At 46.0% G+C, this 25808-nt stretch overlaps 1 protein-coding gene, 1 long non-coding RNA gene and 3 other non-coding genes across 6 annotated transcripts; 3 read left to right on the top strand and 2 right to left on the bottom strand.

Annotated features, from left to right (window-relative positions):
* The first annotated feature begins 180 nt into the window (after positions 1-180).
* On the top strand, positions 181-25210 carry LOC144246759 (uncharacterized). 2 transcript variants are annotated; one of them, XR_013340443.1, is made up of 4 exons: positions 181-280; positions 881-983; positions 3188-3450; positions 25160-25210. It is a non-coding gene; the product is annotated as an uncharacterized LOC144246759 (long non-coding RNA). The 2 variants fall into 2 exon arrangements; XR_013340442.1 differs by lacking the exon at positions 25160-25210 and adding an exon at positions 7394-7888.
* LOC116183932 (U5 spliceosomal RNA) lies at positions 3821-3935 on the top strand. Its single transcript, XR_004148643.1, has one exon. It is a non-coding gene; the product is annotated as a U5 spliceosomal RNA (small nuclear RNA).
* LOC116183937 (U5 spliceosomal RNA) lies at positions 5322-5436 on the top strand. Its single transcript, XR_004148648.1, has one exon. It is a non-coding gene; the product is annotated as a U5 spliceosomal RNA (small nuclear RNA).
* Positions 8459-23569, bottom strand: KIF2C (kinesin family member 2C). Its single transcript, XM_021524865.2, has 21 exons — positions 23435-23569; positions 23233-23327; positions 21753-21854; positions 21488-21536; positions 18761-18880; positions 17894-18010; positions 17426-17526; positions 17076-17171; positions 16610-16664; positions 16357-16519; positions 15988-16078; positions 14315-14378; positions 13126-13217; positions 12740-12882; positions 11802-12006; positions 11244-11354; positions 10726-10793; positions 9406-9508; positions 9212-9328; positions 8725-8851; positions 8459-8535 (listed from the first exon to the last, which is right to left on the bottom strand). Exons 1-21 carry the CDS (start codon positions 23496-23498, stop codon positions 8459-8461), a joined length of 2160 nt encoding a protein of 719 aa, XP_021380540.1. The 5' UTR covers positions 23499-23569.
* LOC116183938 (U5 spliceosomal RNA) lies at positions 24316-24430 on the bottom strand. The gene has a single exon (XR_004148649.1). It is a non-coding gene; the product is annotated as a U5 spliceosomal RNA (small nuclear RNA).
* Positions 25211-25808: the final 598 nt, after the last annotated feature.

The following is a 25808-nucleotide window of genomic DNA, read 5'->3' as shown; positions in this document are numbered from 1 at the left end:
CCACCTCCCTCCCCGCAGCCAATGGGAAGGGAACTCGCCCACCCCGCCTCCTCGTTCGCCCCGCCCCCTCTCCACCTCCCACTTCCTTAGCAACGCGACCTTAGCGCCGGCCCGGCGCCCCGCCCGCTGCCCACCCATTGGGCAGGGGCAGAAAGTCTGGCAGCGATTGGCTCGGCCGCGTGTCAATCACCGTGCGGGGTCCCGCCCCTCGGCCTGAGGGGAATGGCAGGGCCTGGAGGGGGATCGCGGCGTGAGGGCGGAGAGCGCTGTGGCTGTTTGGGTCAGGAGGGGCTGGGGCAGGGAATGCTGAGGCTGCAGTGGGTCAGACGGGGCGGGGGCTGGGATGGATGCAGGGGCAGTGCAGGGCCTGGCTGGGATGGGGCAGTGCAGGGAGGTTTGGGCTGTGGCTGGCAGGGCCTGGCTGGGATGGGGCAGTGCAGGGAGGTTTGGGCTGTGGCTGCCTTAGCAGTGGGGTTTGGACACGCGGGTCAGAGGGGCTGGCAGGACCGTGGGTTGAGGGGCTGGGGGTGTACACTGAGGAAGGTGCACTGTGAGGTGTGCCAGGAAAGGAGAAAACCTGCCAGGAAAACAAGCCCCAAGTTCTGCCTGAGGCTGGGCAGAACCTTGATGTTGCAATATGCAAAGGTAACAAATCACTGCCACTCTGTCCTCCCATGAGTCCAAGGCTATCGTTCCCTGGCACCTCAACTCGGTGTGAGGCTGAAGCAACACCAGTCTGCCTTTTGATCTCAGTCTGATGATTAAGCAGAACTCTGGATGTAAAGAACTGCTGAATTGCCAGAGACAGTTCCTAAATCACTCGTTTTTCTCTTGGCAGGAATAAAGCCCTGCCCTGACCCAGCCTTGTTTTGATTATTAGGTCCAGTGGACTGGGTGGCATCCCAGCACTCTTGACAGCAGACTTTGAAGCCAACAACCAGGAGTTACATGTTGATGCTAGCACTGACAAATTATTCAGGCAAGTCATTTAACTTCCCTGTATCTGTATGATCCCATATGTAAAATGGTCATAATAAAAACATAAATGTATATTTTCAGAGTACTTTGCAATGTTGGCTTAAAGATGCCCATGTCAGCAAATGCAGCCAAAGACAGACACCACTGTATCCTCTGAAGCCATGTCATCATTTCAAAATTCTTTTTTTTTTTTTTCCTGTTGATTCATAGGCAAGCCCTTTGTATCACTAAAATCCTCACATCCAGAGGCTGGTGCTAGTATTTCTGAGTAGTGGGCAGGGGGGGTGGGTTACTGCAGCATTACACCACCAGCATCTTAAACATAAATATGGAAACGTTAATTTACAATCAATTTTGGGATGTTTCAGACTGTAAAGTTCTTTTAACTAGATCTCTGTTGAGGACAGAGGAGCACTTTATGGGACTGTAAATTTCATGCAAACAGTCTCTGTGAAATACAGATTCCCCCTACACACGAGCTGTTCTCTCAATATCAATCATATGCCTTGCAAGTAATGTTTCACAAATATTCTGTAAATCACAGGAAAATGCTTGCAATAATGTGAAATATGACTTTCACTTGACTGTTTCAGCAGAGGCCCCTAATAGGCCATTCTCCTGTCAGCACTAACATTTGTTATGGCTAATAACATTTTCAATCACAACTATTTTGGGAAAATGGATTTATTTTAAACCTGCTTCCCTGCAGAGGAGATCCTGAAAACGCCCTGCCAAGGACACAGATGCCTTACAGAACACAGACCGTTAATTCCCAAATGAAATTTCATCTCATCTTAATTCTCAAGCACTGTTTCTTAGCCAGCTTTTTGAAGACTTTACTTGTTTGTTTTTAGGCACTGAGATACAGCTTCACATCTTAGTCATTGTTTTCAGTCTGGCTCAGATAACAGGAGTAGAAAGTTACTTTTGAGCGGGTATCTTGGGGATACTTTGGAACGGATTTGAAATTTTTATCCAGATATTAGGAGAAAATACTTAAGAACTTTGTAAATAGGAAATTGGTAATCTTGATGATTTGTATTACACTGGAAAGCACTTCTTATTCTGAAACACAAATACTTTATGTCATTTTAACTCTTTCTCTCAATAAACCACACTTAAATAAAACCTAAAATTGTGCTTTTGTTAAGTAGGAAGTCCAAGAAATGCATTAGACAAGGTGTGAATTCCTTTCTTATCCTTAGGCATGTTGATACAGCTTGGTGGAGAAAAGGCAGCTGTGTTAATGCCACTGTTTGTGACCTTATCCCTCTTTCTCCTTCTGTGTGTGGGCACAGATCCTGGTGTTTAACTGCGAGGCTCCTTGAGAATGGTCAGTGTCCTCCAGCCAAAAGCGTGCACGGCTGTGGGACTGCCACACAATTGGAAAGCTTAGTCCCTGACATTCCATCTCCCCTACTAAGTGCACCTTCACATTTATCGAGCTGCACCAGGGGATATCATACTGAGCCAAAAGACACTTGGGAAAATGTAGATTTCTTTATTTAACATCTGTGTGAAGAAATAAAAGGAATTGCAGACAAGGGATGCTTCTGGAACTTCTGTCTTCTTGCTTATAGCTCTTATCATTTTAGATTTTCTTAGATTGTCTAAAAACATGCCAAGAAAATTAGAGAGGGAAAAAAGAGAGCAAATGTCTGTCATGCTAAAGGGTGCCAAAGCACTTTCCCACTGCCAAGGCCAGGCACGTGTTCCTGGGGTGGGTGTCCAAATGGCTGTCGTTCCAGCACGTGAGGGCTGTGCTGCTGTGCTAACAGGCATTTATAGCCCCCTTGACCCTGTCACTCCCCATAAATCCATACCTATTTCTGCTCTCATTTATTCCCTGGCAGGTTAGATATGAGACGCCCTGTTCATATCATGAGGCTAGTGAGAAACAGGGCTGGGGTAATGGGTAACATCAAAATGACTTTATTAGCAGAGCAAAGAGCTCCTGTGGTAAAACCACCTGCCCAGGAAAATAGTCTCAGGTTTGTCACAGATTCATTGTGCAGCTTCAGATATAACAGGAACTCTCTTTTTGCTAGTTTTCCTGTGACATGAGTGCAAGAGAAAATTAGATCAAATTATTACTAAGTGCTTTCATATTATTTGCCAGAGATTTTAAATGTGATTCTAATGATATTTCATTTGTACAGTTTTTCTTCACAGACCTTTTTTAATTTCTTTCTCATTTTTCTCTAGGCAGAAGAGATCATAACATGTGTCAAAGAGCAGGAAGCCATTAGCCATCATGGTTTTCTTGCTGGAATGGGATAGTTGCCCACAAAGTTGCTTGGCATTCTGGCTGCACTGGCTAGCCCTACTGCCTGAAGAGTCTGGAGAACTGTGTGAAGCCCGTCCCTGTCACTCTGCCCTTCCCCCAGGATACGATGGGAGATGTGCCCTGTCTGCTCACGGAGCCCATGCTGGGTGTGCTGTGCTCAGTACACCTGGAGGTGCAGCACAAAGGTAAGCTCTGTCTGCCGCCCCAGGACGGTGTGGGGCTGGCCCGGTGAGTGTGCCGGGGGCGAAGGGCAGGCTCAGGAGCTCCGTGTCGAGCGGCCCCGGCGCCCCGGTCCTGCCGCCTGGGCGGGGACGGGCGCTTATTAGTATGCAGCGTCATTTGCATACCCAGAGTGCACCGCGCGCGGCTGCCGCGCACACTGCAAAGTTCGGACCGCCGCTCCCCGGAACCGCTGGTCCGGTGCAAGGCCGAGCTCTGACCGCAGCCGGGACAATGGGGTGAGGCAGATGAAGGTCGAATCTGGCTACAACTGGCGTCGCTGTAGCATTGGAGGGACAGCTAGGAATGAGTACCTGCCAAGGGCCACAGCATAGCATACTCTGGTTTCTCTTCAGATCGTATAAATCTTTCGCCTTTTACTAAAGATTTCCGTGGAGAGGAACAGGCACGAGTGTCGAGAAATTTTTTGAGGCTCCATTTCGGTGGAGCTACCCCTACTCTGGTAAAAAAAAGAATAAATAATTCTTTGGGTAGCTTAGAAATGCGGTGTGTATGCCGTGTTCTAGGGTTGGAAGCACAAGGCGCACCGGGCTCCCGGCAGCACTGACCCTGCGCTTACGGGCCCGTCCGCACACCCCAGCCCGGGCGGCCGGCTCAGTACCCAGCCGGGTCAGGAGATGAGCGTGACAGGGTGGGGGTCGGGCAACCCGTCCTCCCGGCCCGGCCCGGGCGATGCACAGCTGCGTGCCCGCGGTTCGGACTCCGGGAGGAGAGACAGCCAGGGACCTGCCCGGCACTCCCGGCCATTCCAGCCCTCCCAGGAGGATAGGGGTAGTGTTGGCGCCCTCTCGGAGCTCGGCACCTTGCGTAGAACCCCTACCGCAAGCCCCCCTCGCTGTCTAGCTCCGATCCGTGCCGGCGGCGTATGGCGGCCTTTCTCGGAGCCGACTTTTTGCCTCTGCGCGGTGTCTCCTTGCCGTGGCTACGATGTGACCAGACCCGAGCGCCGCTCCCAGCTCGCTTTGTCCGCAGCGGACCCGCTTCGCTCGCCCCGCCCCGGCAGGAGGGCAGGAAGCACCGGCTTGGCCGGGGCGAGCCGCCTCCTCCGCTTGGAGCGATCAGCATACCCGGGCTGCCGTGCGGGCAGCGCCGGGCCGGTCCCGCCGAGCGCCGCCGCTCTAAACCGGCGCGGCTCCGCGCTCGGGCCGGCCGGGCTGTGGTACCGGCGGGAGCTGCTGCCGAGCCGGGTGAGGCGCCGGAAGGAGTGGGAAGTATGGAAAGGAACTAAGTGAAAGTCTCCTTGTCATACGGGGCGGCAGTAGGCATATGTGCGGGGTGGAGCATGGCTGTCCTCCGGTTTCTTTTCAGATCGTATAAATCCGTGGAGAGAAACGCGTACGAGTCTTAATAAAAATTTCGTGGCTGCATTACGGTGGAGCTAACCATTTCCGGTTAAAGAAAGAGCGAATGCTGAGCGCTCATTGGGGTGGGTTGATGGTAATTAATTGCGGCAATGGGGAATATAAGCGATCCCCAGTGCTTGGGACCGTGGGGAGAACGGATGTGCTGCGGCACCGATGTCAGCAAAACCAACTCGCCCCGCCCGTGCGCGCCGCCGGCTCCTCCCGCTCATTACGGCCGCCGTCACGGGGCTGATTTGCATACCCAGGGTGCCCCGCGGCCCCGCCGGTGTCCGGCCCCGCCGGTGTCCGGTGCTGGGGCCGCTGCCGCGGGCTGCGGGGGCTGCCCGGTGTGTGCATCCCGCGGGGCTGGGCCGGGGATGTGGGGCTGGGGGCGGCGCGGGGGCAGCCGTGCCTCACCCTGTGTTCTGTGGGGTGGAGCAGACAGCGGCAGTGTCGGGGCGGAAGCCGAAGGCATACTCTGGTTTCTCTTCAGATCGTATAAATCTTTCGCCTTTTACTAAAGATTTCCGTGGAGAGGAACAGGCACGAGTGTCGAGAAATTTTTTGAGGCTCCATTTCGGTGGAGCTACATTTTATTTGGTTAACAATAGAGATAAAAATGTCGCTATTCTAACGTGGCTGTCGAGGTTTTCCCAATAGTGGGGGTATCATCATCACTTGCAGGGCTCAGCCTCCCCTTGACGGGTAGGGGAGATGCAGGGGGCTGTCCCCTGAGGCGAGGGGTGCAGCAGCAAGGGCTGCCCGGGTGCAGGCAGGGGTTGCCTGCAGCCTGATGCTACCCTGCAGGCCTCCAGAAATGTGCCAAGGGCTACTGCGTGAGGATGGCGAACAGTTCCAGCGCGGGGTGTTTCCTGTCCCGGCTTAGCAGTGCAGGCCACAGTAGCCCAGACTGCTTGAGCTGTGGCATGTGCATAGATCATTATACATATCCACAGCGTTTCCTGAAAAAGTATATCCACCCTCCTTTTATGCTAGCAGCATAACTCCACCTCTAACTTCTTAGAAGTGTTTCAAAAGCATCATTCTTTCCTTGCTAATGTTCCACATACACACACAGCCACACTGGGTGAGAGTGTATTAAACAGGTAGCTGCCACAAAAGCCATTGGGTGAGACACTGGAGCAGAATCTACAGTGCCATAAAAAGAACCTTAGAGGAGTGGCATCCTTTCAGTAGGAAAGGACTGCGACATGTTCCTCTCAGGAAATATTCACCCATTCACCTCTGGCACTCCTCTCTGCTGAGTATCCCAGCTTCATCAAGTCTCCAGTCCTAAGCTGGCTGGAGATGGGTGTGCTTGGGAATGAGGCAGAGTCACTGCCTGCAGATAGGACCCTCCCAGCTCCTGCCACTGGAGCTGGCTTGAAATTTTATTTACAGGGAGATGTGAAATTTGTACTGGCCTTGTGTATTGTCACCCTTGATGGCTGGGCATGGAAGCAGTGTTATGTCCTGCAAAGAGCTGAAGGGTGCTGCATTGCTCATGGCCACTGTATCCTCCACACAGTTGGTAGCCACAGCCAGCAGTGAAACACCCTTTTATAAGATCAGCCACCCACTGGAAAACCTAGTGCCTATGACTGACTGCATAAGGGGAAAAAGCGGCGCCGCCTCTCTCCCCCTCCCGCTGTCCCACCAGCGCTCGCGAACAGCAACAAAATCCTCAATGAAATTCAGCTATTTGCACTAAAATTCAGTATGAACTTCCTGCAGTAACCACAAGATAGTGCTGTTAGAACACCTTTTCTGGAAAAGCAAACTGCTTGGTCGATAGGGAGGCAAACATGAGTTTTCCAGTGACATCCTCTCAGAAGGGTGGTGATGTTTGAGTCCTGGGGTTTTTATGGTGACACAAGAAACTAGCCAGACTTAAATATAGACCAGGAAGCTCCCACTGATCACTAAACAGTTGGTTCTCAGCAAGCCCAGTGTTAAATTATTGTTAGCCCATGCACAGCTGAACATTTCTTATTTTGCAGCTCTGGTGTCTATTGGTGCTACTAGGGCAGGACAGGAGCATTTTCCATTACAAGAGGCACAGACTCAGGCCATTGGGTAGTTCTTCCCCCATGCAGGGTAGGATCTGATGGCCTGCAGATCAGGTCTCTAACTCCTAAGGTAGAGGGGAAAATAAGTAATGTTGGGGCCACAGAGGGAAGGTAGCAGGCAATATTTGTTCCTTGCACAGGGAAAGGCTGGGTAATCCAAGAGTACTAACACCTGAAGTGGAACAGGATTGTCTTGCCTTTGTCCAGACTTAGCAGGGCATAACAGCCCTGCTACTCTGGCTGTGCCATCTTAGTATGATGCAGGCAGAGCCCAGGTCCAAGTCAGCTTTCACAGTTCAGAAACCCTCAGAGTGCTCAGCACCCCTCTGCTCCCAGAACCTAAACAGTTAAGCACAAAGTGCCCAAGCTGTGGAGGAGAATCATGACTGGGTTGAAGTATCCCTTCTTTAAGTGCTTGTGACTAATGTTTGCTCACATCCCTCAAAGTTCCCTGACTTTTTTGCTCTCTTTTCCAGGCCAGCCCTGAAACATTGCACATAGTTTTTCCAGTCCAGGCTGAAGAACTGGCCTCCAATATAGTTGGCATCTCCAGACACACAGCGAGAATGCAGTCTACAGCTGGAAGGTGCCTGTCACTTAAATTACACCCTTGATTTTCACAGGGATAAGATAGCTCTAAGAAAAGAGGGAGTCATGGTAGAAGGGTCCCTTTGTGATCTGATGTTTGCACAGCTGCATCCTGTGTTGCTGAACCTAGAGCTCACACAAGTATTTTGTGCTTTTGAAGAAAAATGCTGAACTGAGCTGAATAAGTAAAAAAGAGCAGGCACTAGCACAGGCCTTACAGATGTTCCTTCCCTAACCTGCTCTTCTCCCAGAGGAAGGGTCTGCAGGGCAATCTGGGCCCAGGCTGCACACAAGGGCCATGGCAGCAGATAAGCTACACTTAAGCCAGCTTCCCCCTGGATAGGGGAGTCCAGCAGCATCTCAAAAATTAAGAGACAAAACTTATTTTGTGATTTTTATGTAAACATTACAAGTATAAAGACTTTGAAAAGAAACTTCATCCAAGAAATCAGCCTCCCTACCAACAGCCAGTCTTTAGGAGCTGTTAAACTTTATCATAATCAGCAAGAAATATTTTTTATAGGACAGATAAGATAATGAGATCCAAGAACATTTATTTATTCAACTTCTTAAAATACTAGTTTTGGCAATCACATAGTCCATTTTCTTTCCTTCTAGAAAAGCAAAACTTGTAACAGTTTTGCAATGTTTCAAGCACATCTGGAAAAGGTAATGTACTATATATGTGTAGTTAGGTCTCTTAGGGGAGACTATTGTCACCAGCAAAGGGCCAGATATCTCAGGCCTTCTACCTAAGCCTTGCAGTGGGTGCATTTTAGCACTTTGCTGAGTACCCTGATACAGACCATGAAGAAAAAGGCTGATGAATTCACTGCCCTTAGGCATGACACTCTACCACATTTAAAACAGGAGTGATACAAACCACTGACAAACATGCAAGACAAGACAAGCACATGAAAGATTGTTTGTGAAACTGGGTTTTGCTGTAATGATTAAGGCCTCTGCAAGCTTAGCTGTTTGCTGGCTTGCTCCTCCAGTTGCATGGCAGTCCCCAGGGCATCCAGTGTTTCTGCAAAGAAAGGTAAGAGCAACAGGGTGATTGATCTGGAAGCTGAACTCTCCAGCACAGCTGTCAGTCCCAGCAGACTTCAGCTGTGCAGGACTGGGTGCTCAAACCCCCACAGGTATGCTGGTGCCACTTTGAGGTCTTTGGAAAAGCATTAGTGACAGTGCTAGTCAGACACAGGCTCTAACATACCTTTGACACTAAGGAAATTTCTTGAGCTGTCCTCTGTGAAGTACTTAGCTCTTCTCACAAAGGTCTCAAGATCATAATCTGGTTTCTCTGTGATTTCCAACAGGCAGTCAAGTTCAGTAGTTATTTTCTGTATTTACAAGGATAACAGTGATGATAAATGGACTTTCTAGAAATTCAATTAGTTTCTTCAAGTCTGGCAGTCTAATCAACATAGTTGAACTTCTGCAGACCAGGAGCTATCAGTGATCATTAGCAACAAGTAGAGGTTGCTATTTGGAAGGGAAAGGGAACTGGAAAAAGTACTGGAATGCCCCAGTTTAACCAACTGGGCCAGAAAATACCAGAAAAAGTTGGCAGTGAGGAAAAAGTAACACCACTAGTACAGCATCTTGCATTGGTGCCTCCCCAGCAGCACTTGGCTCAGACAAAGCAAGCTGCTATCAACATGTAGAAGGTGGCCTGGGATGGGTTTGCTGCTTCCCCATACCTGTCTCAGTTGTCTGAGCTGTTCCACAACCTTCTCCTCCTGTTCATTAATTTGAGTCATAACCTCTCGATAGCTGAACATGTAGGGAGAGAGTTCTTCCTCCCCTTCTTTGGAAAACTGCAAGAAACAGCCCAGGTGAGAACAGCAAGTTGTTCCCAGCTTTGAGTTCTGGTTAGCCCACTGCACACACATACATTGAATTGAAGACCTGAGCTTTCAGGGCTGGTCTCAGCCTCCTCATTCTCCATCTGACACTGATTTTCACCACCTCCATCATGAGGGCTGAGCTCTTTCACTCTGTAACAAGAAGATTTGTCACTCAAATTCGTCTTCCATCAGTTTCTTGGCTACAGCATCACAAAGCAGCTACAGCAATCAGTGCTCAGCAAGAAACCATCAGTTGCACTTTAAAAGTTACACAGTTACTATCCCCAGAACAGGCTTATGTGGGCAGAAACCCCTGAACACTGTGGGAAGGAAAATCAGATGTTTGTGTTAAGGAAACTTTCCTATCTGGGTATCCAGGAGCCACTCTGGCAGTTACACTTCCATCAGTTGAGCTGGGACCAAAATCCCTTCACAGCAGGTAGGAATTACACCTATACATTGTACTTAGTCCTTTAGGTCTGTGTGTGACTATGCTATGGCAAATATACTATGAAGGTTGCAGTCTTAGATTCTTAAGTATGTTAAGTATTTTTAAGTAAGTTAGACCTGCAAGTGTTTGCTTATAGTAAATTTGGTAGAATCCTATGTTAAATTATTTAAATTAGGCTATGGATTAAGTGCAGTTAAAATCTTTAGGCCTAAACCATTGGTCAAGTCCAGGCTATGTCTGACAAGGGGGTCACACGAACCTTGTAACTCAAGGGGAAGCTCTCCCTTAGTCCTTTTCATCTTTATCCTTTCTTTTTCTAACCTTACTCCTTCTTCCATTCCCCGGTCTTCCAGGTAAGTAGTTTTAAGTTGATTTTTATTTTAGATTGATTGATTTTAGTCAATTTTCTTCTCTGTGTGCTTTAACTACCTAGTAAGTAGTGGAGTGAACCTTGCCAACAAACTGTGTCTCTCATTAAATTTTGAACCTACTTTTGCTGCTATCTTTGTCATTGATTTGTTGAGTGAACTAAAACACTCATTCATGACACACATTCTTAGAACACCCTTACAGAGGGGTCACAAAGTACTGCAAAAAGTAAAAGGCATGGAGATAACCATTCAGGACAGGGTAAACTCCTGAAAGAACCAGGGACTTCAGGGCAGTCTGAAGTCTAGCATGAGAGGAGATTCCTTTGATGAAAAGAGACATTACTTATGGTTTTACATCATCTCTGTTATGTATCACACAGAACACCCAGGTTGGTTTCATATGACAATTCTAAAATACTTTGCTCTTAACAACTATCCTCCAGGTTGACAATACAAACAATACAAAGGTTCCAAAGGTCAGAGTAAAAGCAGCTAAAACACCTTTTACAATAAGATTAGAATCCCCAGGTCAGAAAGGCCATTACCTGTCAGCATATCTCAGTGTGTTTAAGGTGTACTCACACGAATTCATGCCTGGAGAAATCATTGCTATCTGCAAATATAAAAGAAACCTTAATGACTCGTATCTGACTTTTGCTCATTAATGCTTCTACAAATCTCACCACACAGCTAGGACATTTGAGGACAAAGGGCTGGAGTTGAGACAGCCAAGTCCATTTTTCTTTATGGACATGCCAGCATCCCTGTATCCAACTTTCCACTGTCTTTGTGTGCACCTGCTATGCTTCACCATCCATAGAAAGCAAAGCCCTTTGAGACCACACCAAGCTCTCTTACAGATTCACCAGATTAAAAAGACTTCCACAGCCTTGCTTCTATGATAGTTGGGCATAACACATGAATTTTTTATCTTGCTCACCATGGGCAAGTTTCCATGAGGAAAATAGTTGTTTTTTTGGAAATCCCCTTGCTGTAGAGGAACATGCAGCTATTTGGTTGAATTATAGAACCTAAGCATTGTGTTTAACATGTGCATACTCACCATGCAAGTCCTGGAGTTTGCTCCTATGAAAGAGTCTCTTAGCACCTGTGTCAGCTTGCTCTCCCGAAAGGGGGTATGAGACTTGTTCTGCCCTAAAGCTCGAATGCACTCCTACAAAAAGACAGGTCTTGTGAATGCAGTATTGGCATCTCTCTTCAATAAGCTCAGCAAGCTATCAACCACCAATTGCTGGTAAACCCAACAGGCTGAAGAATGGTTACATATATTGCTTGCTCCAAGTTCTTCATAGTCTTTAAAATGTGCTCCAGGTATCTGACTATCACAGGACAGTAGGTATAGCCATCATGTCATAAACCACCCCCTTAAAAAAGGTCAACTTGAATGAAACTTGAAATAGCTATACCAGTGTCTGGCCTGATAAGACTGCACTACTTTCCTGGAAACATTCTAAATGGAAGTATGCTCTAGCTTGCTCACATCCTAAACTAGTACTTTTTTGTTTTTTTCCATGTATTGGAATGAAACAGAACAGATAACCCCAGAGCTGAACAGAATCCACATGTTGATTATCACTCTGCTCCAGGAGCTGTAGCTCACCTTCAAAGCCAGCAAGCTCTTATTGATTTCAGCACCTTCCATCCGCGTCAGCCGATCAGCATTAGATGTGTCTGCACCCCTTTCATTTCCTGCCAGATCCACCAAGGAAAATTTGCCAATCATTTGTCCTCTTCGGCGCAGTATGATTTGGAAGCAGGCGTGTGACCGTGAAGAGTTGGCATTTGCAAAAGTCTGCCCAGATGTCCTACAGCAGAGATGCAAACAAGCCTCAGAAATGTGTAACAAAAGAGGTCCTGACAGCACTAGATAAGACCTGTAGCCATTCAATTTAACTCCTAGGGTTTCTCCCACATTAATACTTTGTGTGAATTATAGAATTGCTTCTGATATAAGAGCACAGAACTACTTGTGAAAAATACCAACCTGCACCCTGGTTATAGAAATTGAAGGCTGTTTAAGCTGTCTGGCTCAACTCAGCCAGCCTACATTGGAATGCCTTTCTGAGTGCTAAAGCTTCATGTGCACTTTGAGCTGGAAGTCACACCTTCAGCACACCACATGTCATTTTCCTAATGCATCTGCCATTATACAGTAAGCTCAGACAAGCTCCCTACTGAACAGCATTAGCTGTGCTAGCACAGTACAATCATGGTAAATCCCTTTCTCCAGCAAAGCTGGTCTGGCATTTCACCTTTACTGTGCAGCTGCACCTGCCCCATCACTGCAAGGCACAGAGTGACATCTTTAAATTTAAATCTCCCTCTGACCTTCTTTATCATTTATTCCCTGAGAATGCTGGCAGGTTCACTGTTCCACCCTCATCTCTGCTACTGGGGAAAAAGGAGGGAGTAGCCTAAAATGTAAAAACAGTTCATGACTAAATTGCTAGCCAAAAAGGGCTGCCTCATATATGCTTTTCTAAACATGGAGATGCAACAGGACACAGCTCCTCTTTTATAGGTTTTAGGTCACCAAACCTGCAGGCACTGCCAATCGTGATCATTTTGATGACATCCTCAGCACAGCTAACTGGTTCTTCTTGGAGACCAACAACCTGGACCTGTTGCTTGCCATCCTCCAGGACTCGAAGTTTGGCCTTCTTATTCAGGAGATCAAACACCTATATTTAGACAAAAAGATTGAGGCAAACCTGAACAAGGATTCCTTGTAAGTATTTTTCCCTGACTTGGTATAAAGCTATATAGAAACAGCATCTTTAACATAGACTTCAAATTCAATTCCAAACACACCAATATAAACAGAATACATAGAACTATAGAAAGTATTACATTTGACTCAGCTACTTATGAAATATTCAACCAAAGAAATCAGGTGAAGATTTAAAAATAAAAAGATGTCTTACTTTTCCATTGTATATTTCAAAGAAAGTCACATAGACTTCCAGATTCTGACTCCTGTACCTGGGCTGGTTTAGGAGGAGGAAGACATCTTGTGCTAGTGAGGAAAGACAGAATTTCAGTTAACTGGTTTAAAACATATTCTAGTTGCTACTTGATCTACTTTCAAACACTGCACAGCTATAAGGCAGTGTCTAAGCACTGAGTGACAATCATCCAAACAAATGCTAACAAACAGTGCTGTGCTACCATCTGGAGAACAGATCGAGCAGCATCCTTACCCAGGGAGTGAAAACAGGGAAATTCAGGCGTTTCAACTGCTAATGCCACATACAGACAAAAATCCTTACTGCTCTGAGGGAACACTGGGATCCCCTATTGTTTTGGACAGGCCTGAAAAATTCACGTGTTTGCGTTTCAAGTACATCTTGCAGAAAGTCTAGAAACATGCATCCCTGAACATCTGCATTGCTGAGGTTTGGAGAAAATATACCAGATTAGTTGACCCTGTGGCTGGATCTGGTGCAGCTTTTCACAATAAGGCTCCAGATTTTGAAGCTAAGATGAATAGCAAATACTCCTTCAGGGCCAGTCATAGCTATTTTTCAGAGATCAGCCAAGAGTTGTTCCTGGTTCAGCTGCCTTGCTGCTGACTAAGTTCACACTGTGTCTTTCTAAAGTAAAGGTCAGGTTTTGTGGTACTTTCCAGACATTTTATCAAGGAAGAGCTTCTAAGCATTTGTTTTCTGAAATAATTTTGGATGTGCTAGTCTTTTTGCATTTAAGGCTTTTGGAAAGAAACACAATACATACATCCTTTTACCTAACAAGTCTTATATCACAAATGGGTAGTTGTGTTGTACTCTGATATGTCTGAGGCAAAAGCAAAGCAGAAGCATTAAAATTAAATGGTTCTGCCCAGCAAATACCTAATTAGAAAATATATCAGAAACAAATATCTTCTACAAGTATGTAGACATTTACAGGCTAGAGGAAAAATATTTTGTGAAGTGAATGAAAAAATAATCATACCTCCTGTGTAACCTCCAAACACAGGTCTTATTATTGAAAACACAAATACTTCATGTATCTTCTGCTGGACATGTTTAAAATAACCATAAGAAACCAGATCTTATCTAGTTGAGAAAAACAAACATTAATCTGATTTTTCTATGTATAGAAGAATCAACTTACAGGCAAAAGCATATATGCCCTTTGAGGCATTCTGGTTTCTCCCAGACAAATCACCACCCATAGTCTGTGTAAAGAAAAGGCCAGAGGTCAGGCATGTCACTGACAAGTCAGCCTACCTGATCTTAGTTCCAAAACCAAACTAGGAAGTTACCACAGATAAGCCCCAATGCTAAATGCCCCATTATCAAATTAGTTTGCAGCTTCCCTATCAGTTCAAAAAGAAAATCTGGCTTACACAAAGCAGTGCACCTGTAAGGCTCTGGGGTGCAGAGTCAAAGCAGTTGCTCCTCCAAGGAAACTGCTTTGACAGTGCAACCAAACAGCCTCCAGTCAGAAGAGACAAAGCTTCATTTGTTAGGATCTAGGTTGAATAACATTTTTACAACTACATGCAAAAGTTAACACGAAATACAAATTTAGAGCAGACAATACCTTCAACGCCTTTGACCAAAGTATCTTTAATCACAAAAAAGTTTTCAGTTAGTGCTATCCTAGTGACTTGCTCCTACCACTGTTATTTAAGAACACACCTCAATCCAATGACACATTCTCAATCTACCAGAGTTTAATGTGCAGCACTCTAGTCTCAAGGTACAGCTGTTGTCCCTGCACTAGTTCTACCCTAGGACTGGGAAGGGAAAGCAACTTCACCTATGATTTTAGTGCATCACAGCTGTATTCCTGTAATGAGGCTCAGGTAAGCAGGCTTCTCTGCCCTTTCCAGTGCAATGAAGGCAGCCTGTGCTCAATCTTGTATAAAGCCCCAACTTTTTGTTTGGATTACTGGAAAAGATCTACAGCTCACTACATAGCACTAAAGATAGTAAGTCCTAGCCTAAAACTTGCCTCTAACACTGAACAACAGCAATGACTGATTACTCAAAGCAGTGCATTAGCACAGTCCAGTGCAGATGACTGTGGTTGATGTAAACACTTCTTGCAGAACAGGACAGCACATTTGACTCCACTATCATGCTATGAGGATTCCTCCCCATAGTTCTCAGAAAAAAAAAGTTAAAGATGACACAGCTGTTTTAAGTTTAGAGTAAGCTTTCTCTTTTGAGACAAAAGAATTTTCACAACTCTTAAAGCTGCAGCTGTTACACTGGAAGGAGTGGTTAGAAAGCAAACACACTAACTCACCCACTTCACAAACAATACCAGATCGCTTAAACATTTAGGTGCATCATGAGGCTTATTTTTATATAATTGCTGAATTCTTTGGAATGCCTCCAAGCTTAAAGCACAGGATAGACTAGCCTTTGTCTCAGACATAGGCTAATAGCCCCACTATATACAGACAGGACTTAAAAAGCAACAGGCATTTGAGGCAAGGAATAGCCATGACTAAAACTGACATATCAGGATATCCTAAATATTTGAAAAGCCAGATTTTCTTTTTTCTAAAGAGAAAAAATGTCTTTATATTTCTTAATTCTAATTCTTTTTTTCTAAATCTTTTGAAAAGCCAGTACCATTTTCCACACAACTTCAAAGGAAACCCACTAATACAGAAAGCTAGAAAAAAAAGAGTTAACATCTTAAAGTATTAGCTTTAAGACAATAAAACCAAGATCCAAAATTCTTACACAATCCTACTCATGCTCAAGATCAGAAAGCTTTGAAACACTTTATCAAAGCTAGAAAACTTGAGACCTTGGAGAAAAACTTACATGTGTCTTGCCACTTCCTGTCTGGCCGTATGCAAAGCATGTCGCCCTCCCACCCTCAAAGATGGTCTCTACAAGAGGTCTAGCAGTGAATCTGAATATTCAAAAGATAAAAAATAGTTACAGAAATATTTCATACACTGCTTCATCATCATCAGTTTTAACAAGAAAAGAAACTAAAAAAAAAAAAGCAAATCCTTAGGCAATCAGCAAGGCTATGCCAAAAATAAGCCTTAGACTTTTCAGTCCTTCAGCTTCTTCCAAAAAGGATTCTAATATTTATTTCAAGTAAGTTTCTTAAGCTTAGATGCCATCTGGTCACAGCTCCATGCTTTTATCTGAAAGGCATTTCCAGTAAGCAGCAAGCATTACCTGTATACCATTTCATTCGTAGCAGTTTCATCAAATGAAAAGTCAAATCTAAATGTTTGGGTTTCAAGGTATTTTGTTAGGTCTACTTTCTGCTTTGGCTCATGCACCATCAGGACACACTTGCTTGGAACAGTAACCACATCACATTCCTTTTTTTGAAGTTCTGTTGACAGAAAAGACCCTCAGTTTTAACGAAAACAGTTTGAACAAAGTTAAACTGTTCAAGACATAACTTTTTGGTCAGTACACTCACCTTGCTTATTGAGAGGGCGCTTTCTCACACAGACACAAATCCTGTGCTCTTCTATCTAAAAGAAAATAAAGTAAGTAATTATTTCCCGATATTTCTTGATTACAGAGAGATCTGATGCTCCCTCATATCCATTTTTCTTTATGCTGATCAGAGTTGCTTCTGAACCCACCCACTCATGCAGGGATGTCAGTCAAAGTGCATTCAGGGCAACTGATGGCCACACATCATTGCATGACAATTGTTGAAGCACAGACTCTTCACTACTGTCAAAGTATAATAAGACAGCTTAGCCCTAAATAGGGAAGGAAAGCAACCTTACAGATACCACCAACTTCCTCAAGCTCACAATACGCTCAGAGGATTACCAAGGTGCAGTGATGCACCAACTGCTCAATGCCAACATTTTCAGTACAAAATAGAGAAGTTTGTCTACAGGCTGCAGTTAGTAGCCTCAGTATTTACTTACTGGATCATTTATAGATATTGGCTGGTAGTTTAAATTTTCTCTGAATGCCTTGATCATACGTGCAAACTCCCAGTTTGGACAGGTGCTGTCAAACTCCTGCATGGAAAACCATGGTAGTGAATGCAATTGATCTGTTACAGCAAAAAAAGGCCACAAAGACTATTCAACAAGAAGCTGTATACAATTCAAAACATTTTACACGATTCACAACTTTCTAAAACCAGAATCAATCCATCCTTATGTACAGATTTCTAAGAACAAAGCCTGTACAAAATATGTTTTAGTTTCAACTACTGTAGTACAGGGTCCTACAGAATTTCCCCTTACAGGTGTATTGTAGAGTACTCCACCTGTGCTCGTTTTATCCTGATTTCATTAATTTGAGCTCTCTTTTCTTCTCTCTTGTTTTTCATTTTCTCCATCTTTTTCACAATGTTAGATCTTCTTCGAACTAGATAAAATGAAAACAGTTCCTTGGGTTAAAATTTCATGCTGGATTTTAAGCATAAGACAAAAATTTCAACTTTTCCAGGCTGCTGACAGACTAGCTCATACAGGAAACAATCATCTTTAGAAGGATGGCCATTAATTTTGCAGCACTTCCTTCTCAGAAGTCACACTACCACCCTAAAGCAAAGGCAGCATTTCTGAGGCAATACCACTATAACAGAATTATATATCTATAATAAAATTGAAGCTATTCTGTCTTGCTGCCAAAGTCACTCTTTCAAAGCTTTAATCTCTGAGTACACAAAGCAGCAATCACAGTGATTCACTGCTGACTGATGAGTCAGCCTTTATCCACTGCTCCCTGGTACCTGGGCTCACTGAAGAGTTTGTTCTAGCAGCAGGCAGATAATTCTCTGTATTACCATTAACACTTGTCAGTGAAGCTTCTGGGATACAATCCAGCTCACTAGGCCTGGTTCGGCCAGCTGCAGAAAGAAGCCAGACCAAAATCAATAATTAGATTACAAAGATCAGGAATAACTTTGTGATTTGTAAAGCCTCATACACCACAGGCATTTCTCAGCTCCTGCAGTAGGAGAGTGAATTATCTAAAATCTATGGTAAATGTGCAAGTAAACTTAAATCCTTTGTCAATCACAAACTTTTATGCAATGCTGCAAATCAAGGCCAAACCAACTAGACAAGAATTTAGTATCAAGCCTCTTATTTCAGTGTTTTTGTAGAACTTAACATGCAAGGCATGGCCTCAGCTATTCTTCGGATAGCCTAGTAAAATAAATTACTACAATTTTGTAATTCAAGGAGGCTCAAGTTCTTGTGTTACTCAACCAGCATAGGTAAAACTACTACCAGTATGGTTACTGGGTAGTAGGGTGCATTGTCAGCAGTGTTAAGGCACTTCTCTTCCCACTGTAGCACCATGAATACCATTTTAAGCCATTAAGCAGGTATCACATCCACCCAAACTGCCCAACCACAGCGCTCTCACTAAAAAAGTACATCATTATGCACAACATTGTTCCCAAAGTCCTTTGGAAAACATTTCAGGCAGGAGCCCTGGATATTTACATAGTGGCAGACCTCTAGGCCTCTCATTTTATCTATGAAAATGTTCAGGTGGCTCTCCCACTGGTATTTTCAGTTTGAATCATTAAATGCACACAAAGTGAAAATGGTTTCACATTAAGAATTCACAGGAATGCTTCTCCACTTACCAATAACTGTCAAATATTTTCTGGTTTGCAAAGAAGCGGAGGGATCTACTGCCATCTCATCTTCCTGGAAGCCGCAGTGGGGTTCTGCAATAGCAGACATCCGGGAACGGCCATGGACAGCTTTGGAAACAGGAATCCAGGGACACTCAGATACTTGCAATGAATCAATTGTTCACAAGGTACAGAGCAGTGGGGAAGAAGGTGTGGTTAAAAGGATCTTTTCCATTAGCATAGTGCAGGACAAAGCAATGCATGTGGTTGAAAAGTGGTCAATAAACCCACCACTACAGAAAAGCAAACAGTTCATCCCAGATTTGCAATTCCAGTGAATTTCTTTCAGATCCCACTAAGGATTCACATAAAAATATGGCAATTCCAGCATCCTAACAATACCTAGGAAGGAGGAAGTTTCAAGTCAGAGAACCACTAAATCTTCTGAAGCGTCACACTTGCAGGGCTGTATGAATTAACTTTTTGATGGTGACACGAGTACAGCAGCCTGGCAACTGGCCATGGGCAGCACTGTGCCCACCCACCATGAGGGCACCCACACACAGGCTGTGTGTGGTGCACAGGAGGCTGGGAGCTCCATGGCACTACATTCAGCTAAAAGACCCTGTATAACCACAACAGCAAATGTTTGAAAAAGGTCCCTTTGTAGGCAGTCTCCATTTTCACATGCCAAGGTATTTCTTTCACCGAGATCAAGTCCTTTACAAAGCTTCCTAGGAGAAGGATTGGAATGTTTGCCTCAATAGATTTGTTTTAAAAAAAAAAAGCAAATCTGATATGAAAAATAAAGTGTGATACACAAGCTAGAACTCCCTTCACCAGCAATTATTAGAATTTATCCAGAATTAATTACTATTATTTCAAAGGACACCAGATATGTTTGCAACCAAGGGTTCTTTTCAACTCTGGATAAAATTCCTTAGAACCATATGCAAAATTCATTGTTCCTGTTAACGCTTTACCTTGAATCGTCTGCTCAGGTGCAGAGACATTAGATGTGACTGCTGCAGTTTTAGAAACAAAAAGCATCAGTTTCATTACACTCAGAGAGGGCATTTTATTCCATTTTCTCTTGTCCCATGTGCCCAGACCTGATCTCATCTCACACTCGACAGCACTGTTTCTATAAATGCTGGTGCTTCTGGACAGGCAGATTAACTGGAGGATTCAATCTATCTAAATAGGCTTGATTCAAGTGATTCTTGTATGTGAGAATATTCAGCATCCTCAAAAACTCCTATTGATTCATGGGACTGAGGCAATATCTATTCCTTATTAATCTATTTCTTAACTAATTCTGAAAGCATTGCTTCTGCTTCCCTCCTTTCCTGAATAAGATGGAGACAGACACCTGCTGATCTTCTTTAATTTGTTTAGTCTAAGAACATGAGTGAAGCCAATGTTAGCTTTCTAAATGGTGCAGTGCAGAGTTTGCAACAGGACAGATACTCTGACACTCCTAGGCTTTAGCTATTTTTAACAATAGAAATTATTTTACTAATAACTGTGCCACTTTGGACAGGCAACAGGCATTTTAGTTATGCAATTAGATTCTATACTTCAGGAGAGCTGTGACCTGTGCAATGACATGTTTCCATCAACCAATGACTGGATTAACACACATTGTGTTTTCCAGCTGGCTATCCAGTTCTATTAACAGACCCATATATAGACAGTCATGACTTCATCACGTCATTTTGCTTGTCAGTTCACAAAATTTATGGAGTTCTCCGAAGTTGAGAAAAATCAGTATACTCCAGTACAGAACTTCTTACACATTAGGATTCTTGGACAACTCCTGCCTCTCTGATGCCAGGGAATTCATACTGTTATCTTCTGGGACTGGCTTCCCTGTCTCACATTGCATGGAACAGAAGAGACCAAACAGCCCAGATGTTTTGTTTACAGCTCAGCTAAATGGCGAAGCACAAGTTTTGGCTAACTATGCACTTTAAAAGAATCATTACATCAGCAATTATTCAACCTCAGCATCATACAGTGTGTTACAAACAGACTCATAATGCTGCCATTTGCAATTCAAAAAGCCTAAGAAGTCAGCTAATAAAGCTAAGAGAATGCAGAAAACAGGCATTTTCTAACTCCTGACACCTCAGGAAGAACATTTTCTTAGCAATCCCACACTGACATCTCTATCTACCCTTCTGCCTTTGCTCAAGACATTGTACTGACGTGCAATCGGGGAGCTGGGCACACCAGCTGGCACTTTAGCTGCCTGGTCTGAAAAGTCTCCAAGTATAAAGCTCTACTTATTGTCCAGGGAGACTGCTTGATGAGGAGACATACATTTGTCACCACTATTTCTTTCTTGTCCTTTCCACTCTCATTCTGACACTTTTAATCTCAATAGTTGCAACTTATCTTCTGTTGGTTGTGGCATTTGCAAAGCTCCATACAGAACTTGAAAATTCAGCGCAACAGCAACTGCCTACTGACATTTAAAGTAGGAGATAACCACAACAATACTGCAGAAGAGGAGCACATATCAACAAACCCCACCTCACAGGAGGAGGACAGCAAACCTGTTAGGAGAGTTACTGCCCTCATACATTGGTATGAGACAGTATCCTCTTGGTTAGCACTGCCTGAAGGAGCAACCTTATGATGCACTAAAGTACAATATTATGGCTCTAATGAAGGACCAGCACAGTTCCACAATGGTATAGCAGAGAAAATAAAAGCAAAACATTTTCTCACCTTCCCGTGGAGCAGGAATCTTTGAAAGGGTTGTTCTACGCTTCTGTTTCTGAAAAACAAGGAATGCTGTAAGCAGTTGGAGTAAGTAGCAAACACCAAACACTGCCCTTCAGGGCAACATCAATGCAACAAGAATTTCTGATCAAAGCCTATGAGACAGAAAAGACAAGTTAGAGAGCTCAACCTTTAAGACTGAGAGTATTATATAGAACAAGACCTATGAATTAGTATCTTAGAAAAAACTAAATTACTTTAAAACACTTACCTGTAAAGTTACATTGTCTTGCAAAGGAACATTCTCCTTCACATCCGCAGGAGGTAGTTCTAATAATTCAGGATTTATTGCAATCACGTCTTTAATATCAAGCTGCAAGAGCAAAGGCAGGATTTTACATGGTAGAATACTGCTGCTACTACTTAGGGTTTGGTTTTTTTTCTAATCTGGACTTTCAGTGAAGGCAAACAAATTTGACCTACTGCCTGCCAAATATTATGCTAAAATTGCTTGGAAGAGCAAAACAGTAGTTCCTATTCCATTTGAACAATCTGGTACATCTAAATATACCAGACAAAATGTGCTAGTTAAGCCATTTACCCTCATCTGCCAAACACCACACAGCTCTGCAGGTCCCATAGAGGACTTCTGAAGAGAAGGGCAAAGCCCATTTGGCAACCCCTGCTTTAATCTCCCACTGCTAATCTTAGTAAATCTCAGCAGCTCTGTAACTTCTGTGCTAGGAGAGCATTAAGTGTTTACTGGGTGATGTGCTTACTGAAATAAACGTCAAAGAGCTGCTTAGACTCTGGGAAATGAAGGATTCAGCATTTAATCCATAACTTAATTCACCTGCATCTTCACTTGCTACTGCAAACAATTTCACCAGGTACCAGCTACTCCTGACTGACCCTCATGTGAAATCATAATTCTGCCTTCACCTCATCACATGCACAGCATATACATATAAGCACATAAGAAAATTGTTGGATTTTGAAGTATCTTCCTAAAGATTTAACATCTTAACACATAAATGCAATTTAGTCAATAGTTATATCTGAATATTTATTGTATTGAATGCAGCAGGCACATGCAGAGTAAGATGTGGTTTCTAACAACCAATGGCAACTTTTAAGATTTTAACTGAAATCCAGAGTCTGCACGTTTCCAGACATCAGAAGGACAAGCACATTTGCTGAGTATCAGACTTTTTTAATTGTCAGGATTTCAGGCATATAACCTTCAAATGCCCAAGTCTCCCCTCTCTCCCATCTCATCTCACACTGTATTGATTTCATATTGATGCAGAAATTCAGGAAGTCAAACCCAACCCTTAACACGGCACCTTATTAGTAAGAGATTTTAAGGAAAGCCTGAAGGCCATTGTGTAAGACACGGAAAGCCAACAAACAGCCCACAGAGCTGGGAAACTGGACACTTGGGACATTGAGCATTGGGACAGCCAACAGTGTGAGAGACCCACCCTCCTCGATCCCTCTGAAAGGCAGAAGGTGCAGGTTCGCCACTGCGGCTCTCACACTTTGCCTTGGCACGGCTGGAGCGCTGCTCCCGTTCCGTACAGAACAAGGCGAGCAGGGAGCGAGCGGCAGCAGCGCGGGAGAGGCGCTGCCCGCGCAGCGGGGCGGAGGAGCCGGGCCGCTCCCGGGAGCCTCGGGCTGCCCGGGGCTGGTCCCGCCGGGGCACCCGGGGCAGGACGAGCCGCGAGCAGCCGCGAGCAGCCATCACTCACCTCCTTGCCCTTAGTGACGCCGCTCTCAGACCACTCCACGCTCACACAGGCGTACTCCACGCTCACCGCCTTCACCGTTGCCTTATGGATTAAGCCTGGAAAAAGCCAGCATTGAGCCCAAAGTTGGCCGCCCCACACCGCCAGAACTTATGCGGGCGGTGGGGGCCGGGACCGTGCAAACACCCCATTCCCCACTCCTCACCACTGCTCCGCTGGATGTTAATAACGGCACCGGGCTGAACGTTGCGGTAGACGCGGGACTCCATGGCACGGGAACCGCGTCCGGCCGAGCAGCGAGACACCCGCCCGGCAACCGCCGCCGGTTTAAACCCCGCGCGCGGCGCGCGGGCTGCCGGGAGCGGCCGCGGGACTACATCTCCCGGCAGGCCAGGCGGCGGGGCGGGACGGCGTGGCTCTAGACGGCGCTGCCGCTCCTGCGGAACGGAGGCTGGGCGGTCCGCTCCGCCGCCTGACTGCGGCTTGGGGCGGGCCGGTGTGGTCCCAGTCAGCTCTGCCGCTCCTACAGAACGGAGGCTGGGCGGTCTGCTCCGCTCTCCCGCCTGACTGCGGCTTGGGGCGGGCCGGAGTGGCTCTAGACAGCGCTGCCGCTCCTGCAGAACGGAGGCTGGGCGGTCTGCTCCGCTCCGCCGCCTGACTGCGGCTTGGGGCGGGCCGGTGTGGTCCCAGACACCGCTGCCGCTCCTGCAGAACGGAGGCTGGGCGGTCCGCTCCGCTCCGCCGCCTGACTGCGGCTTGGGGCGGGTCGGTGTGGTTCTAGACAGCGCTGCCGCTCCTGCAGAACGGAGGCTGGGCGGTCCGCTCCGCTCCGCCGCCTGACTGCGGCTTGGGGCGGGCCGAGGCGCCGCGCCCGGGAAAGGCCGCGGGATGCTCCAGCCGCGGTCGGCGGGACAAGCCTGGGCTGGGGCCAGCGGAGCATCGCGGTGCGGCTGCACATCCCGCAGAGACCGGGTGGTTGTGATGACTGGCGGCAGCGTAGAAGGGCTACTCAATGTTTTCACGCAACTGAGACGGGATCCGTGTTAGCGAGATTAACGTTTTTCTATTTTTAACCAGAGTAAAGGTAGCTCCACCGAAATGGAGCCTCAAAAAATTTCTCGACACTCGTGCCTGTTCCTCTCCACGGAAATCTTTAGTAAAAGGCGAAAGATTTATACGATCTGAAGAGAAACCAGAGTATGCCTTCGGGTTCCGCCCCGACACTGCCGCTGTCTGCTCCACCCCACAGAACACAGGGTGAGGCACGGCTGCCCCCGCGCCGCGCCCAGCCCCACATCCCCGGCCCAGCCCCGCGGGATGCACACACCGGGCAGCCCCCGCAGCCCGCGGCAGCGGCCCCAGCACCGGACACCGGCGGGGCCGGACACCGGCGGGGCCGCGGGGCACCCTGGGTATGCAAATCAGGCCGGTACCGGGGCGGGGCGGCCCCGGCGCAGCGGGGATGGCGCCTCCTCGTTGGGGTCTAATGGCAGCTGGGCCCTCGCTGACCGCCCCCACCCCGCGGGTACAAGGGAGAAACGCGTGGGGTGAGGCTGAGGAGTTTAATAATTAAAGCAAAGTGGTATTAAATTGAAAATTGTGAGGAAAATAAAACAGCATCACAGAATGGTCTAGGTTGGATGGGACCTTAAAGATCGTCTAGTTCCCATCCCTGTGCCATGAGGAGGCACACCTCCTGCTAGACGAGATGGCTCAAAGCCCTCTCCAACCTGGTCTTCAGCACTTCCAGGGATAGGGCAGCCACAGCCTACCTGAGCAACTTGTTCCAGTGCCTCGCTACCCTCACAGTAAAGAATTCCTTTCTAATATTCAATGTAAATGTCTCCTCTTTTCATTTTAAAGCAATCTCTCCTGCCCTATCACTACATGCCTTTGTAAAAAGTAATTCTCTCTTTTTTTTTTTATATAGGTCCCTTTTAAGTATCGGAAGGTCTCAATAAGATCTCTCCAAAGACTTTTCTCTTCCAGGCTCCACAACCCCAAGTGTCTCGGCCTGTCTTCACAGGAGAGAGGTTCCAGCCTTCTGATCATCTTCATAGCCTCCTCTGGATTTGCTCCAACATATCCATGTCTTTCCTGTACTAGGGACCAGAGAGGTGGATTCAGCAGTGAAGGGCAGAATTGCACCTCTGCCTTGCTGCTCAGGATGCAGTTGGCTTTCTGGGCTCCAGCTGCTCACTCTTGGTTCATGTCCAGCTTTTTACCCATAAGAGCCCCCACTTCTTTCTCATCAGAGCTAGTCTCAGTGAGCTTTCCAGTCTGTGTTCTCTAGTTCTTCTTGTCTGGCATTGTCCAGACCCAGAGCTAGCACAGGGCGCTTGGACTTGTTGAACTTCATGAGGTTCTTGTGGGCCCAAGTTTGTCCAGGTCCCCCGAGATGGCAATAGGGGTGTCCTTCAGGTGTGTCACTCACACCGTTCATTCACCTTAGAAACTGGCTGTAGGTGCACTCACTCCCACTGTCTGTGTCATTGATAAAGATATTTTAAAAGATATTGAAAGCCCCAGCCAGTCCCAAGACACAGCCCTGAGGGACAGTGTTTGTCACCTTCTCCACC

Source organism: Lonchura striata, chromosome 9 (genome assembly GCF_046129695.1).
Source record: "Lonchura striata isolate bLonStr1 chromosome 9, bLonStr1.mat, whole genome shotgun sequence".
NCBI lineage: Eukaryota > Metazoa > Chordata > Aves > Passeriformes > Estrildidae > Lonchura > Lonchura striata.
The sequence above is the reverse complement of the archived record's forward strand: the minus strand, read 5'-3'. Positions and strand labels throughout refer to the sequence as shown.

Excerpts from the sequence above, each read along its gene's own strand:
- KIF2C (XM_021524865.2), bottom strand. The coding sequence starts at position 23,498 with ATGGAGTCCCGCGTCTACCGCAACGTTCAGCCCGGTGCCGTTATTAAC. Across the intron at positions 23,328-23,434 it reads TAACATCCAGCGGAGCAGTG|GCTTAATCCATAAGGCAACG; the intron begins GTGAGGAGTGGG and ends GGCTTTTTCCAG. Across the intron at positions 9,509-10,725 it reads ACACTGAGATATGCTGACAG|AGTGAAAGAGCTCAGCCCTC; the intron begins GTAATGGCCTTT and ends TTCTTGTTACAG.